This window comes from Ctenocephalides felis, unplaced genomic scaffold (assembly GCF_003426905.1).
Source record: "Ctenocephalides felis isolate EL2017-DRISC unplaced genomic scaffold, ASM342690v1 CF-g0.4_SCAFFOLD_01886, whole genome shotgun sequence".
Taxonomy (NCBI): Eukaryota; Metazoa; Arthropoda; class Insecta; order Siphonaptera; family Pulicidae; genus Ctenocephalides; species Ctenocephalides felis.
In genome coordinates this window covers 88,571,768-88,589,600 of record NW_020538040.1, presented here as the reverse complement: position 1 = coordinate 88,589,600, position 17,833 = coordinate 88,571,768, and the positions used below count along the sequence as shown (strand labels likewise).

At 28.2% G+C, this 17,833-nt stretch overlaps 1 protein-coding gene across 1 annotated transcript in view; it reads left to right on the top strand.

The window, feature by feature from the left end:
- LOC113375501 overlaps positions 1-17,833 on the top strand; it is a 66,879-nt gene that overhangs the window by 48,235 nt on the left and 811 nt on the right. The window contains exons 33-51 of the mRNA XM_026615431.1: positions 337-585; positions 1,709-1,840; positions 3,279-3,399; positions 3,865-3,964; positions 4,225-4,541; positions 4,778-4,835; positions 4,901-5,025; positions 5,383-5,639; positions 5,987-6,110; positions 7,926-8,042; positions 9,060-9,171; positions 9,585-9,724; positions 10,345-10,498; positions 10,559-10,652; positions 11,576-11,742; positions 13,708-13,819; positions 14,844-14,951; positions 17,122-17,223; positions 17,420-17,484. Coding sequence (XP_026471216.1) covers positions 337-585; positions 1,709-1,840; positions 3,279-3,399; positions 3,865-3,964; positions 4,225-4,541; positions 4,778-4,835; positions 4,901-5,025; positions 5,383-5,639; positions 5,987-6,110; positions 7,926-8,042; positions 9,060-9,171; positions 9,585-9,724; positions 10,345-10,498; positions 10,559-10,652; positions 11,576-11,742; positions 13,708-13,819; positions 14,844-14,951; positions 17,122-17,223; positions 17,420-17,484 — 2,654 coding nt within the window. The remainder of the gene's footprint in view (positions 1-336; positions 586-1,708; positions 1,841-3,278; positions 3,400-3,864; positions 3,965-4,224; positions 4,542-4,777; positions 4,836-4,900; positions 5,026-5,382; positions 5,640-5,986; positions 6,111-7,925; positions 8,043-9,059; positions 9,172-9,584; positions 9,725-10,344; positions 10,499-10,558; positions 10,653-11,575; positions 11,743-13,707; positions 13,820-14,843; positions 14,952-17,121; positions 17,224-17,419; positions 17,485-17,833) is intronic.

Genomic DNA, 17,833 nt, shown 5'->3' with positions numbered 1-17,833 from the left:
ATATTTTTTATTGCTGAAAGTTTAGGAACATGCATAATGCATGCATAATAACATTGTTTTTTTGTACATGTACAGTCATTGAATATCGTGCGTAGACGTCTTAAAAAAAATCTAACATGTACATTTATCATACTGATAGCTAATTTAATAAAATTTCACAAGGTCATATTACATAAATGAGATAAACAATTTCTTTTTATTATTCAATGTGAAGGAAAACAGTCACAATGACTGTTACTCGAATCCGAATGCTAATTAAATGCGAATTCGTAATAATAAGTTTAAATGTAAAATTGATGTTAGATTTTAAATAAGTTAGTGATTTCTTTGTTTTAGCTCACCACGTACATAGTCATAGCAACAGTTTTTTGGATAAATCACATAGCCCACAGCCACCTTGCATTTCGGGTATTCATAGAAACGAAGTGTGTGACTGTGTTGACGAGAAGGACATGGTTAGTTCTAACTGCGTTGTTCGCAATGGTGTTGTCAGCTACCGAAGCCTTATCGATGGCAATAACAGTCCCATTGTGCGGGCAGATTATAAGCCTACGGCTTCCCTCGGAACCATGGTCAAACGGAATGGTATTGTTATTTGTAATAATAATAATAATAATAATAATAATATAGTATATATATATATATATATATATATATATATATATATATTCACATCCTGTTATTCTTCATATCGAAAAAATAGTGACTTTAGAAAATTTGCTGAATCCCTTTTTATTTCATTAAATTACTCTTGTGTTAATAAACGCAATTCATCCCACCTTTTACATGACAGTTACCAGCTAATTATTGATTTTATTAAAAAAACAAAAAATTAATTTGCTATCTCCTTATATTATTTTTTACATTTTTGTTTTTTCTTGTTCTAACTTTTACATGTTTTGCATTTTTCTTTTGATCAAATCCACTTCAACCACTCTTGTACGAGGCGTTTGTGCCACTTGCATTTGTCCTTCGAATATTCCCCTCCCATTCCTATCAATACGCCTAGTGAAATATTACAGTCTAGTATTTTGCTCGGTATGGGCATGTTTCTCGCTTCATAATGTTACATTTCAAAACTTTTAGTCAAATTAGTTTTCAAATCTTTTAATTATTCATAATTCTTTCCAAAAAAATGTTTCTTTCTAATATGTTATAAGTTTAATTTTTTTAAAATAAATTTTTTTGAGTGTTTTTGTCCTGTGGTGTGTATAATGTTTCTCTATGTTATAATTAATCTATTTGGTGTTTATATTAGTTAATAAAATTTTCAAATTGTTGTAGTTGCTGAATGATGACACGAATTTTGTGTCGAAACGTATAAATAAAAGTTTTTAATACTTTTTACCTTTTTTATTTCGACGAATGGGCTGCTAGTTACTTTGAAATATGTTTCAATGTCGAAAAAACCATCAAGATATATATATAAATATATATATATATATATATATATATATATATATATATATTTCAAAGTAAATTGCAGCCCATTCGTCGAAATAAAAAAGTAATAAAGTATTTAAAAACTTTTATTTATACGTTTCGACACCAGATGCGTGTCATCATTCAGCAACTACAATAAATTTGAATTTTTTTTTTACCAATAATAAAAAACAATTATAAAATAATTATAAAAATAGAGAAACATTATACATACCACGAGGACAAAGACAAAGTGTTTTCTTTGTATTACAATTGTACTTTTCAGTGACTCATAACGAAGAAACGTCAACAGATGACAAATTATTTGGTGCTCTACTTGCAAAGAAATCTTCTATAGCCGCCGATATTATTCCTGACAGAAATGCTGGAGGAGTCCTTGCTGACCTGATTGATGGCGGTAACATAATCTTGTTATTCTTTCCAACAGTGTAGTATATTACTAATATTTAGCGAATTATTAATCGTAAAGCTAATTAGAACGCGTTTTATACAGTGGCGGATTAAGGTCTCTGGCACCCTAGGCCCTATCCGTCCAGGCGCCCTTTTTAATAAACAAAATTTTACTTTTTTAATTAAACATTTTTTTAAATTATTTAGATATAATTTTTAACTTTGCATAGGGCAAGTTATGTAAATTGCAAATGTATCGACAATGATATCTTTTTTCTTATCTTCACATTTCAAGGCCTTCTGAACATTTTGGTATACGTCAAAATGTGTATGTGTGTATATATGTATGTATGTTCAATTCCTTTTGATTAGTTTTAACCCTGAATCTTTTCCTTTTGTCATATTTTTGTAGATGGTAACCCGACTGTTGATCCTTTTATATTTGATTACTTCATTATTAGAAATTATTTACTAGGACTGACTTATTATTAACTTCCCGAAGGAGCACTTTGTTTGAAAATTTAGTTTTTTTGCAAAGCAATGTTAACAAAATTTGCACTTATTATTAATATTCTTATAAAGTATCTGGTAATTTGATGTGCGTATGTCCAATGATCATTTTTCACACCACCAAATGTTGTTTTTATAACTTTTTTCTGGATCTTCATAATCGCTAAACCTGTCTTCCCAAAAATTGGTTAATTCTTCATTTCGTCAATGTGAGTAAAACGTTTTTTGAATCATTCAAATCGGTCGCTCCGTTCCCTCAAAAACCGAATATTCAGAAGGTTTTGAAACAAAAATATTTGTGAACAATTGATTTACGTTTCGTTTTTCGAATTACTATAACTTACCCGTGGAGGAACTGCCAATTGGTGGTCTAAAATGATCAATGAACCTAAGCACACCAAAATGTCAGATATTTTAGTTTAGGTTCAGTTTTACCTTATAGAATTCATTTTAGAGAAAAACAAAATTATATACGAGCCAAGAAATAATTAAATTATCACATAATAACAAATAATATATTATGTTAATTCCCGAAAAAATAAGAAACTATTTAAAACTATTTTAAAGCGTTTTGTTTGTAAGATTCACCTTAACAAAGTTACAAAAAATGAACAGAGCTTCAATATTTCTCCAAAAAAGCTTACCAATTTGATAATTTTTATTTCAAACATGATACGTCAATAAAAATATTAATGAGGCGTCCTCGAATAAATTTGATATAGAAAACGAATAACATTATATTTCATAGGAAATTATCTAGATCCGGATCAATCCTTAAAATAAATCACCGTGACAATTTTTCGGATTTAAAATTTTGACATTCTGAAAAATTTGCCGCCCCCCAAATTGTGACGCCCTAGGCCCGGGCCTCACGGGCCTATGGGGTAATCCAGCACTGGCTTTGTATGAAAGCAAAAATTTGTCTGTTTGTTTAGGGAGAGCTGTTGTTAGAGGACTTTTACGACAAAGTTCAAATTGTGTGGGTGGTTTCTCTGACGTATGCCATCGTTCTGTGACTGCATTGCCTGATACAGAACAAACAGGAACGGAAGCCAGGTATGTTTATATTTATATGTTTATGCTTAATATTACATACAAAATCAAATGATTGAAAACATTTTATTGTTGGAAAACATGCAGTAAGAAGAAGTCTTTGCACAATAGTTTTAGTATCTTCTATTTCTATATTTTTATTTAAATTTAAATGATAATTTATCAACCAGCTAATTATTTATATTTTTCTCCGTAAAAATGAATGTTGAATGTTTCGTCTTTTGGCTCATATAAGGTAAGGTTGTCAAATATCTCCCTGCCGCCTTTTTGTATTATAAACCAAGAGCAAAAAAGCGGAAGGGAGATATTTGACTACCTAATATTTAGATTTCTGTTAAAATATAGAAATAGTTTCTATTAAAATACGTAAATTTATTACCAATATATATATATATATATATATATATATATATATATATATATTTATTATTTATTATATATTTATAACTATCAATAATTATATGTTAGGTACGAGGGCACGGTAACTGCAGCACAGGTTAACGCGCAATTTCGTTACAATGATCATAAACGATCTCGCTCTAATTCCGCATCCAAAGAATGCTATCAGGTTTGTAATGTATTTAAGAATTTAAAAAATTTTATATTCTTGAGCAATCAGAAATTTAAAAACAAAATCCATAGATATCAAGCACATAATGAATTTATCGTCACAAAATATTGTGTCTCAATGCTAGTCAAACATTTATTCTGTAGCGTTTTTTGACAAAATTTTATCATATAATATATCTTCTTGCATGAGCTGACTCATCTCATTCTGTGCGTAAGCATTTAACAATATAAAACATCTATAAACATTTCTGTAAACAGAGTCACATTCCTGTATCTGATGGCTCATCAAGTTCGAGCTCAAGTTCCGAAACCGATTCCGGTGATTCTGGTGGCTCCGATAATGTGCCAGTTTTTTTTCCGGGAGGGTCACGATCGGGCAGAACTTGTGGAGGCTCCAGTATGCAAGAACGTTCTCGTACTATAAAATTCGCTACCGAAGCTGCTATGGCTGCGGGTTTTTGTAGTCCTTCTGATCTACGCAGCGATGATATTATGTTCGATGATATATCATTGTCAAAATTGCCAGCTTGCCAACAGGTTACAGTTCTTCGTCCACCAGTACAACATCAACCCCGGTGAGAATATTAAATATGTTTAAGTGAATTATTTAAAAATGCTTATATTTCTCCTTTATAACTTATAAAAATTCTTATTTTTTATCTTCAAAATTTTTCAATTTTATGACCTTGAATATGTTGCTCGTATATTATATATTTAAAATTTAATTTCATTATTTTATAACGATTAGTTAATGATTCGTAGTACTTGCATTTTGTCAGTTAATTGATTAATGGAAATGTTATCGTTTCAGAAGCGTTGAATGTGATTCGGACTCAATACGTAAAGAAACACGCTTCGGTACTCAAAGCGTAGGTTTTGTCTGATTATATTTGCCAGATATTTTTTATAATTGATTATATTAACATTTATTTAGAAATCAGATTCTGAGGATCCCCCTATTTCAATGGGTACGAGATTAGCCAATAGCCTTCAGGAGACGTTAACGCAGCATATTCTTGATTTTGCGAACAAAATGAGTGCATTACGCAGAAGCCCGCGGTATGCAAGTTGTTTATATTAGTTAGATATGATATCACACACATACCCACACACAAATATATATTTATATATATCAAGTGTCTCAGAACTTATCGTCAAGCCGAAACAGGGTTATAGTATTGTTTGGTAATTATGAGCTTATAAGTGCAACTTAGAGCTTTGGTGAGATTATGACCATTTTTGGTTATTATGGTTAATTTTTATTAACTACGAACTAGCACTTTGTTTCGGCTTGACTTCGAGTTCTACGACACCCTGTATATATATATATATATATATATATATATATATAAATATATAAATATATATATATATATATATATATATATATATTTATATTTATGGCAAAATCTTTAGCTCAAGTTCTGCTAAACGCAAGTCTGAAGAGGACGAAAAAATGCATAAACCTGTTCAAGGTGCGAGAAGATCTACAGATGAAAAAGTTCAAAGATTTGCGGATGAAAAAGGTGGCAGAAAATCTGCAGATGATGGAGGCAGAAGGAGTGCAGATGAAGGTGGTAGAACACATGTAGATGAACAAGATATAAAACCAACTCGAGCATCTGTAGATGAAAGTGCTCGTATTGCAACAGAGGCTTCGAAACAACCCGCAGGTAAATCAATTTATTCTGTATCATTTTTATCGACCTATTTGTCATGTAAATTTTTCAGCTGCTAAAAATCACAACAAATCAGAAATAATTGAATATTGAACAAACATTTTCAAATATATTTGCATTGGCTATATTTTTATACATTTTTTGTTACTAATAATGCTAATATTAAATTTTGTGTGCAATTCAATGCAGGCAGCAATTTTGTCCCCCTGACCATAATACAATGCCTTACAATTCAATGTTAAAATAATCTTTTCTTTTTTTTTCATTTTGATTATAAATCAACTTTTTTCAAAGTGTTTATAGATAATTTACTTCGTTTATATGTTTTTTGCAAAATTTAGAACCTCCACTCATAGATCTTGGTGTAACATCAATTTCACCATCTCTTTCCGAGGAGGATGATAATCTTGGGGAAATCATTTTGGCGCCTCCTCCAACATTGGGAGCAACTGCCAGCATTGTCAGGTTTTTAGTCTATTAATTTATGATTATTGTTGCAAAACATTTACGTTCCAAAAAACTATCGTGTTATGCGAATCCGTGCTATACGGCAAAGAACTAGTACAAAAAGAGGGGTTACGTTCCAAGAATAAAAAAAAACATGCTACATATCAAGATTTTATAATACATAATATGTTATATTTATTAACCTTCCGTTGGCGACTTCTTCGACTTCAATTAAAGAAAAAAAATACTTTGAAATTTCTTGACTTTGACCTAAAATTTCATTAGCTATCGATCAATGAAAAAATTAGGACGAAAAAATGTACAGAAGAATAATTACAAGGATATTAACTTTTTTATACTTCGAACGGACGGAGTGGTCTGTCTAGACAGACTACCCATACATTTTGTATGAAATATACGCTTTTTCATATATGTAAACCAGTATTTTGTCTTTTTTCTGGAATTTTCTATTCAAACTGCATTTTATATATTCTTTGCTATGTGCTGTAACATGAATGTTAGTATTTTCACGACGAGAGTTCCTTGAAAACTTACCGAACTTATTGGTTATCGCAAACATTGAAGATCGGATGAGTAATGCGCACATTATCTACCCATACTGCGTTCGAAATTTTTTTTGGCAAACCTGTAGTGAAATTATATTTTCAACTTGAATTTTACAGCTCATTTCAATTTCAAAGGCGACGCACCTCATTTCGTTTTCATTTGAATTTCACATTCATTTCGAAAGAGCCGACATATTCTTTGCTATGTGCTGTACCATGAATGTTAGTATTTTCACGACGAGAGTTCCTTGAAAACTTACCGAACTTATTGGTTATCGCAAACATTGAAGATCGGATGAGTAATGCGCACATTATCTACCCATACTGCGTTCGAAATTTTTTTTGGCAAACCTGTAGTGAAATTATATTTTCAACTTGAATTTTACAGCTCATTTCAATTTCAAAGGCGACGCACCTCATTTCGTTTTCATTTGAATTTCACATTCATTTCGAAAGAGCCGAAAAAGAATAAATATTGTTTTTCATTGATATAAAACAGGAAAATAAAAATAATAAAAAAAGCAACGATTTTTTTATATTCTTTGATTTTTTTTATATAATATATATAATATTATTATTATTATTATTATTTATTATTATTATTATTATTTTATTATAAGCAAGCTTAACACATGCAAAAGACGGTAAAAAAAGAAAAAATCTAAACTATAAATATTTACTACTAATAATCGTTAATATATAAGACACCAAAAACTCATTTATCCCATATAATAAATGCATGTAAAATGAATCGTGGTCCAGCCAGACCACTCCGACCGTTCGAAGATGAAAAAATATCCGACCGACGGAGGGTTAATTTTTTAAGAATTAATATAAATTATAATTTGTTTTTTGGTCATAACTAACAAATAAGTGCTATTCAACGCAATTCTTTTTTTGTGAAATATCCTCAACCTCTGAACAGTTTTCTATACTATCTTCAGATCCGTGTATTATTTTTTGCAGCAAAATTTATTTGCTTTTAGCCAAATTGCGATATGATATTTATATATTTAACACATGCAAAATAATCTTTATTGCACTTTTATGCTCATTTTATTTAAAAAATGTTTATTTAGGAAATATGAATTATATTGATCGGATAATCCTAGAATTTTTTTTCGATGGAACGTACGCGCTCGAGTAATAAATATCAAATTACTTATCTTTTGAACTAGAAATTATTGTGTAAAATATCTAGATATTTATTCAATTCATTTTTAAGATTGCTAAATTTAAAAATAAGAACACTATAATATTTTGTTAGATTCTCTCCATTCGATGAAACTAAAGATCCTGATGGAACATTGCGAAAGGAGGACAGAGCGCGACGCCGGTCAGAGGGTGTCCAATCTCGAGAAACTGTTGCTCTTTTTATCGATAGGTATTTCACTATAATTGTTGGTAACAATAGATATCTCATAGATCAAAAGTCTGAATTTATATAAACAAACAAAATTTTTTAGTTGTAAGATTTACCACCATTTCATGAAATTTCAAAGATTACTTGAGAAGATTTTTTATTATTATAATTCAATCACTACTATGTGTGAAAATACATTCACTGTGCCACAATTGATTTATTAATAAATATATAAAATTTTTAGAAACAAAAATGTAATATGTTCTAGAAATTATGTTGGGTTTTATAAAAAGGAATAACTCATAATATTCTATAATTCTATATATGTATATATATATATATATATATATATATATAATGTGTGTATGTGTGTGTGTAAATTTAATATATATTTTTAAGGATAAAAATATCTTTTTATATATTTAAGCATTTCCTCTAATATTATAGTATATTAGACTTGGCTTATCATATTCAAAGCCAGATCGGTTGGGTATAACTAAAACTCATCGCAAATGTGTTTTAGTGTGTCGTTCATATTCAGAGGATTTATCAAATCACATCGAGTATTTGAAATTTCTTACAAACAATCCGTACATATTTGTTCATATTTTTATAAAAAAATATATATTTTGTGTGTTTGGTTTGATTTTTGAATGACCAATTTGTTGTAAAACACTTTAATTGTAATATTATTGTATTGTATTTATTTTGAAATTAACTACAAATTGTATTTGTATTTACAATATTCTCAAAATTTAATGTATTATATTGATTGATTTTATGTTATGATGATTTTTTATTGATTTTTTTGTTTTTATATCATAATATCGGATGCTTTGATTTGGCGTGAATATATACTTTTTAAAATAAAGTTATTATCTATTCATTACTCAGGGCTGTTTTGGAATTACCAATTGATAAAAGCTTCTCAGCACGAATTTTCTAATACTGATAATCCGTGTTGTATTAATATAATGATTATTTAAATATATAAATAAACATGTTTCATAATTTGAAACGAATTTCACCAATTTATAGGAAAGAGGATACACGCGGATCAGCTGATTCTCTAAAAGCCAGATTTGATTTGCGAGAGGATGAGAATTCTTATTCATCTTACCAACAAGATCTGTCGCACGATCCTCAAAGTGTAAGTAAATAAACTCATAAATCGATTTTTTTATATTTATAATTATATCATAATATATATTTTTCTATATTGCATGATTTTTAGTATGCCGTTAAATTGAAATTTAATATTTTTATTTCTTCATAGTAGCTTCATTTTTCATTGAAGTTAGTTACAATTATAAGAATTTGAAGATTAAATTTATCATTTTGAAATTTATGAATGAATAAAAAAGTTTTAAATTTAAGGGTTGTTTATTTTTGTGATATTAGCGCTTTATATTTACAGATTATTCAGAAGTTTGTAAATTTTTGTCAATTGTAAACAATTTTTTCTTCATATTACGTTTCTCTCAATTGAATCCATAGAAATCACTGAGAGTATTTATTTGCTAACAAAAACTGTATTGAAATTCAATTTATTTATCATAATAGGCTGAATCATTAGAAAATGCTTTATTGGGAACTAGTTTTAAATCTGGTCAACTACCTACTTTGAGAAGTATGAGCAAATACGCAAATGCTATGGATGAACCGTCGGTTGAATTCTCAGACATGTCGGCCAGTAGTATCGCGTAAGTTTCTAGCTGAAATATTAATATTATATTTACAAATTTGCTGCTATTTATTTGTTATATAATTATTAAAGCAATTATTGCATATGAGAATATAATTTAACAAGTTAACTGTGATTGACGAGCATAGTCTTCATGAAGAAGCGGCAGAATTTTTTGTATTGACGAGTATATTTGTTACGCGTATAAATTAGTGACCATTGGCTATTTAAAATGGGATTTTTAAGAGAAACAAAACATATTCTAAAATTCCAAGATGTTTGAAATGTTGAGGTTTTGTACCTTAACTGTGATCTCCTCATTTCACTCCCTTTACAATTACTACACTTAAAAAAAAACTGATGCTATCTGTATATGATTTAATTATAGGTTAAATGATGAACGACGATTGACATAAAAATTATATTTATTTAGTAACATTATTTGAGTAACTGTGCGCTAGGTTATAATATGTTCCTAGTATCGTGACTGAAATGAAATGTTTGATAGTGTAATTTTTAATGTTTTTAATGTCTAAGCTAACAGTAGGTATTTCATATGAAAGTCCTTTTAAAACCAGTAAAATGATAATTTAATTTTAGCAAAGGCTTATTAATTAATGCTGTCATTTTTAATAACAGACGCTACGACGTTCCAGAAGAGGGAGATATGTCTATGAAAATGTCACATTCCAGAAGTTCTAGAACTGAATACGCTGAAGCTATCGATACAATGAAAAATGTCCAGCAGTCAAATGAGGACGTGGCGACTGTTGGAAATTTCACTGATGATAATGTAGGACAATCTAAACATTATGTAAATAAATTATAACAAACTAATTTTAAAATTTTGCAGCAAACGAGACAAGAACGCTACAGAGAGCAAGGCGGCGGGGCAAGCGCTACTGCTATGAGAGCTAACAGCCTGTCAAGATCTGGTAAATTATCAGGTAATAAAACCTAATTCAATTTAAAATAAAATGTTTAAAATTTTAACTTTCCGAAGAAGTTTGTTTTTGCCAGAGTCATATTGAATCGTTTGAGACTAAAATTGAAAAATGTACGTATTTGTGTTTCTATGTGCGTATATATACAAAAACTTGAAACTTTGTAGACTTTTTTTAAAAACGGCTGAACCGATTTCAAAAGTTTAAAAGCCTTCAAAATGCGCTCGAAATATTTATATAGAGGTCGTGTTGATCAGTAGGCAGAGATCGGCCGGGAAGTTTCTTCGTAATTACATGTTAATTTTTTGCGTTTATAATGAAACTTCATATGGCGATAGAGTTTGTGGTGTTAACGAATATCATGAAAGATTATAGTTTTGAAAAAAATCATTTAAGTTTGGAATAATGAGCCGCGATTTTGATTATAATTACAGATAATATAAAATTGTTTGAAACATATCAATTGATTTGTATTTGTATTTAGTAAAAGTGAACATTTTATTTTCGAAATAAACGGTTGAAATTTTTATCTAAATAGATAAATCCTAATTGATTAAATCATTTATTTACACTTATCAGTAAGTTCATGTAACTCGCATTAAGCAAAATTCTACTTAAATAAACCTAGTTATTTTAGAATTGAAAATTAATCGTTTTAATTTACTTACTTACTTATAATTACATTATTTATTATTTTGAAGGAAAATTTTTTGATCTCTGCTTTTGAACTGTTATATATTATTAAAATCATATGATTTTTGTGTATTACTGTAACGACTGTAAATTTAAAACTTAACTATGTAAAGCCTTAGATGCTACAGATAATAGTTTTATTTATTTGTTATACTGCTAATTTAATCTTACATTTCTTTGTTTGTGTTTCTAGAAAATAAATATTTTAACTACATTGAACTATTTATTTGTAGATTCGGATACCAGTCAGGATTTGCCTTTTGTAAATTTGTCAGACCCAAATGATCCGAGAGGCTTATCGGCTCGTGTCCGAGCTTTGCATAATAAGCACGCTTATCTTTTTGTCGAAGACGAAAGCTCCGACAAGCTATTATCGTGTATACAATTCAACACTGATGAGGTATATATTCAACTTTGTATTCAGTACAAACACATCTTTATTTTTTGAGTAAATTTCAAATTAGTAGGGTGCGGTGAACATAAGTGGGCCACGTTTTTATTTATCGTTGTAAAATAGTTAAAAATAAATATATTTTCTTATTTTTTTCTTTATTTGCAAGTGTATTCCAAATTGCAACTTTTTATCATAGCAGATACTTGCAATTATGTTTGGAATGTTTTGAATGGCAAAAAAGTGCATTTTCCGAAAATGTAGGAAGAAGTGTGGTCCACCCAAATTTTTATCTGAAAAAAATGCTGCTATACGCTACAAATTTTTTCTTTGGTGGTTGTTGATAGATATAATGAATAGTTGACATGAAGATTAGTAACCGAAAAAACAGTGACTTCAGTAATACTGTTTACTTAATGTCCGATATAAGAGGTAAAAAAGTTGAAATGATAAAATTGTTAAAAAAAACATTTTGCAACATACAACCACCGATTCTAGAAAAGGAAAAGCTGAGAAGGAAAAACACCACACTTGAAGTGCGTCGATATTACCAACTGCACCGACTTGACGTACACCAATTGCGCATTGGTGTACGTCAAGTCGGTGCAGTTGGTAATATCGACGCACTTCAAGTGTGGTGTTTTTCCTTCTCAGCTTTTCCGGGATCAATTTATTGTAAATCATGCAAAAATGGATATTTTTATTTGAAGAAACCAAAAACTTTTTTTGCCTTTTTTTACAGCTGTTTATGAAACTTTCGCTGGTACTTGATATTTTTGACACTTTTGACGCGACCTTTCTGTTTCCAGGGGATGTAATGATTAAAACGACAATATATTAACATTGTTAGCATCAGAAGCAACATGCTCTGATATTCAATCAATTTTCCATAAATCACCATTTTTTTTGGGAGTTCCCTGTTTTTGTAGGAGGCACGATAACAGAAGTGATGAAAATAAGTAAATAAGACGTTTGAATAATTGATAAAAACATTTCACTGTGCAAAGAACGGCATTACTCAAGTGTCCCATGTATATCCACAAATAGTGGCCCACTTCTATCCACAAACGCCTTTTTTCGCATATGCATCCCACAAAAACACAATGTAAACAATCGGCAAAAATCACTTTGCATTATAAAGATTATATGTGTATATAATATATAGCATATTTACTTGAATTTTTCTCGAGAAAATTCGATGACAAATCGCGTAGGAGCGTACGAGGGCAAAAACTTTCTTGGCGAAATTCTTAGCGCGTTTATCTAGTGTGAGAGTAGGTTATGTTTATGTAGGTTATTAGGTAGCCCTAAATGCTTTCTAAAATTGAGCGAGTATTAAAATATAATAAATTCGTGCGCGGTTCGACATACATATCACAAGTCCTATAGTTATTTGGGTGGCCCACGTTTGTTCACCGCGCCCTACATAAATAAAAATAAATTTCTGTATTTAAATTTAAATTTGGCAGAGGTAATAGAACAATTAGAGTAATGTAATGAATAAATCAAAAAAGTGTTTGTAGAGTTACATTGTGACACTTACATTAATAGTAATACAGATCACATAGCAATAACACTATTAATAAAAAAAAATATTTTGAATATATTAGTATGAGGTTTCTAAATAAAATAATTACATTTTATCTAGTAAAAAAAAGTATTTGTGGTGAAAGAAAGTTTTGAATTTTCAGTGTTTATAATTTTTGTTATATAATATTTGTATTTGTAGGTATTTTATTTGTTGGAAATGCAGCATAAAAATATTAAAATTAGTTATGAATTTTACTGTGTATTAAATAATTAAAGTAAAACTGCATACAATCGTACATATATGTACGATTGTATAGCAAATCCACAATAATTTAAAAAATCTATAGAATAATTATTTTGAAATTTTAAGTAACCATTAAATAAATATGCTATTGAGTTAATCATTTAATAATTATGCTGGCAAAATATTTTTTTAATCCATAGGCTGAAAGTTCAAATGAGCAAATCCAAGCTACTATCACGATGACTATTGACAAGGATGGAATTGCTCGCACATCTTCCCGTTCTTCTGGGCATAGTTGTAGGTCTAATAAAAGTAACAGGTACTGAAGAATTCAATAATATCAAAATTACAATGTAAAGTTTTTAATATAATGTAGAGTATACGGTTTGCTTTTTCCAAATTTTTCTAGTTACAACATTGCTCTCGATTTTGACCAATAAACTTAAATAACCATAACTATTTTTACACTTTCAGAAGATAAGTTGATTGACAATATATTCTATACAAATAAATATCAAATTTCTGCACTATTTTTTAATATTATGATATTGTTAATAATTATTTTTATTACTCTATTATATCGTGACAATAATTTATATTTGTCATATTAAATATTTAAATTTGCTGGATAGTTTTAAGAGCTATTAAAGCAATATAATTACTAGTTTATATAAGAAGTAAAAAAATAAACGGGCTTTTTACAGGAGTGAGCCAAATCGATCAAAGTCGTCTCGACAACCATCATTTTCAATTTTAGAAAATAATCAGTTTGGCCATTCAAACCGTACAGGTATGATTATATAGATTTTCTTTAATCTAATAAATATGTTTCATTTTTTAGATTTTTTACATTTTCTATTTAATCGTTAACTATTTGAAAAAAATTCACTTGGTACCAATTAATTTGGATGGCATCGAATTGTAGATACGTAGATTGGTGTTGTAAAATGGTATTTTTATAGAAAATTAGAAAAAAATATTATTTTATATATGGTTGATGTGATTATTTTATTTATTAAAAACTCTAATCTTATACCATTATATATTGCGTGTGTGCTTTTCAATTTCGAACTCGTGGTGAAAACAAAAATATGGCGTAATTTGATATTAGTTTATATAACGAAATTTTTATGCCAATATCATTTGTTTTAAAGTTACACAGATTCGTCAAAATTAATTATGGCTACACAAAGTCTTAGCATAACAAATTTTCTAATGCAATGTCGTTTACTCTTTCGTTCATGCACTCACTTGAAAATCTTTAAAATAATATTAATTACAATAGAGAATTCTGACCAAAATTATAATTTATATATTTTATTTTAATAATTTGTAGATTTTCATCCACGTGAAAATTGTACTTCTCATAGTCCTGGTATACTTAACACTGGTCCTCAATCATTGGCATTACTTGAAGATAAATTTAAATCTCCTAAAAAATCAAGTAAGCATTCATTTTTAACGTTTTATTCCAAATGTATTATTATGTGAATATTGCATCAAATTATTGTTTACGGTATCATTATTTGAACAAAAATTAAGTAATTAAACATTGCAATTCTCTGATATATATATATATATATATATATATATATATATATATATTTTGTAGAGTTTCGAACAAGAATCCAAAAATAATACAAAATAAAAAACAAGAAAAGTTTTTAAAAAAAACAATTTCTTTATTTAATTATTTGTTTATTGTCGACGTTTCGGAACTAGGTACGTTCCATCTTCAGGACATCTGTCAAGAAACATGATCTTGATGAGATTTTAGCAAACAATATGTTTAGGAAAAGAAAATAGATTTTTCTTAAATAATGAATTAAATTGTAAAAAATATAATAATGTACAGAAATATGATAATATGTTCAAAATAAAAATGATAAAAATAAATGAGTGGATTATCAGAACAGGATATTAAACATAATAGAAAATTTTTTTTTGAAAGTTATGGAAATTTTTTAAGAAAAGGTTAATGACAAAGTTGAATTAATTACCTGTATGTTTGAATATTTGTTAGCACTTTTTCACTAAACAAGCTTTTTTAACAAAAATGATTTTGTGAGTTAATTTTCCGCCGAATAATTAGATTTTGTAAATCAAAATTACTAAAAAATTTGTCTTTTTTAAAATTATTATTTGAAAACACAAATAATATTGTTCTCTAGGATGTTGTTCGATTGGCTTTCGAAAATTAACTAATTGAAACTTGTGTGTCCTTTGTAACACGTGTAAACACTTGAACGAGAGATGTGAGATTGTATGTGTGTGTTTTTATATGTCAGGGTGTGAATACTTAAATTGTTGATCTTAAAAGGAAGTCGATATTAATTGTTTGTCAAAAAGTGTAAAAAATTTAAATATGAATCATGTAATAGGTTGTGATCTGATCTAATGTTGACACTGTTAGAAACATTTATGAGGATGAGACAACTCTCCGCGAATAACCTTCTAAAGATGCAACTTTCGTGATATAAAATCTTTGGAGTGAAATTAAATGAATGGGCGTTTTCTATAGAGTGTTGTACTAGGGTACTTTTGAAATTTTTTTGTTTATGGTGGACCACACTTAGTTCATGTTGTCTCATTCTCTTGTGTACATATTGGGAGGTTTGTCCAATATATTGAAAAGCACAGTCATTACAAGAAACAGAATATACTACATTAGTATTGAGATTGGATGGGGTGGGGGATTTAATGTTCGTAAAGAATTGGTTGAAGGAGTGTAAGTTAAGTTATTCGGCGGAAAATTAACTCACAAAATCATTTTTGTTAAAAAAGCTTGTTTAGTGAAAAAGTGCTAACAAATATTCAAACATACAGGTAATTAATTCAACTTTGTCATTAACCTTTTCTTAAAAAATTTCCATAACTTTCAAAAAAAAATTTTCTATTATGTTTAATATCCTGTTCTGATAATCCACTCATTTATTTTTATCATTTTTATTTTGAACATATTATCATATTTCTGTACATTATTATATTTTTTACAATTTAATTCATTATTTAAGAAAAATCTATTTTCTTTTCCTAAACATATTGTTTGCTAAAATCTCATCAAGATCATGTTTCTTGACAGATGTCCTGAAGATGGAACGTACCTAGTTCCGAAACGTCGACAATAAACAAATAATTAAATAAAGAAATTGTTTTTTTAAAAACTTTTCTTGTTTTTTATTTTGTATTATTTTTGGATTCTTGTTCGAAACTCTACAAAATATACACAAATCCAAGACTCTACCATTCAATATATATATATATATAATTATTTTTTTATAACGAAATCGTGTCGATAATATTAATGTCAGTCAGCTCTTGCGAATTTAATAATAAACCACCATGATATTACAGAATATCGTTCAGGTTTATATTAATAAAATATAAATACTTTAATTTTATTTTGATTTTCGAATTCATGATATAGTTACAGCTGCTATTTGAGAAAGCATTACCAATTGAACAAAAAAATATTTTGAAACGAATATTTAATTCTATAAATAATTATTTAATACTTTTTTTAAATTAATGATGGTATTTAAAAATTTATATTAATAATGAAATAATAGTATATTAAATTTGATTAAATATTATTTCATTATGTTCTTATTTAGATAATCAGAGCAGATCCAATACTCCTTCTAAAACTACTTTGCTCTATAGAGTTGAAATACCACAAATTGATCGAAGTAAGGTTTTAGAAAAGAAACAGAAAGGTTAGTAAATAATATTTTAATACATTTTAAGATTGCGTAAAACATATTACCAATATAATAATATTTTGTAATGAATAACATATCATGTATGACAGATAAGTTGGTTATATATTTCAGACACAAGAGTTTTATAAGAAGCACGACTATCCGCTAAATTTGATTTATAATCATTAATCACATTTAATTTTTATTTCAGCGCACAGAAGACATGATATAATATCCATATTTCCACCAAGAATTCCACCTTCAGCGATTACCATGGTAAATACGAGTAATAATATTTTATATACGCATGATAAAAATCAGATATAATAATATAATGTTTAATCGTATAATGTTTTTATACACATGATAGAGATTGAATTTATATTATTTATTTGAAGAATATATATATATATATATATATATATATATATATATATATATATATATATATTAGGGTGGTCCTTAATATGGACATTTTCGAATTTCCTTGCTCCCAAGGGCTCAAATGGTTCCAAATTAATAAAAAACAATTCTCTGAAAGTTTTAGCCCTTAATATTGTCTTTTAGATAGAGCGCAATTCAATCAAAGATTTGTATGGAAATAGCATAAAAATATTTCAAAAAT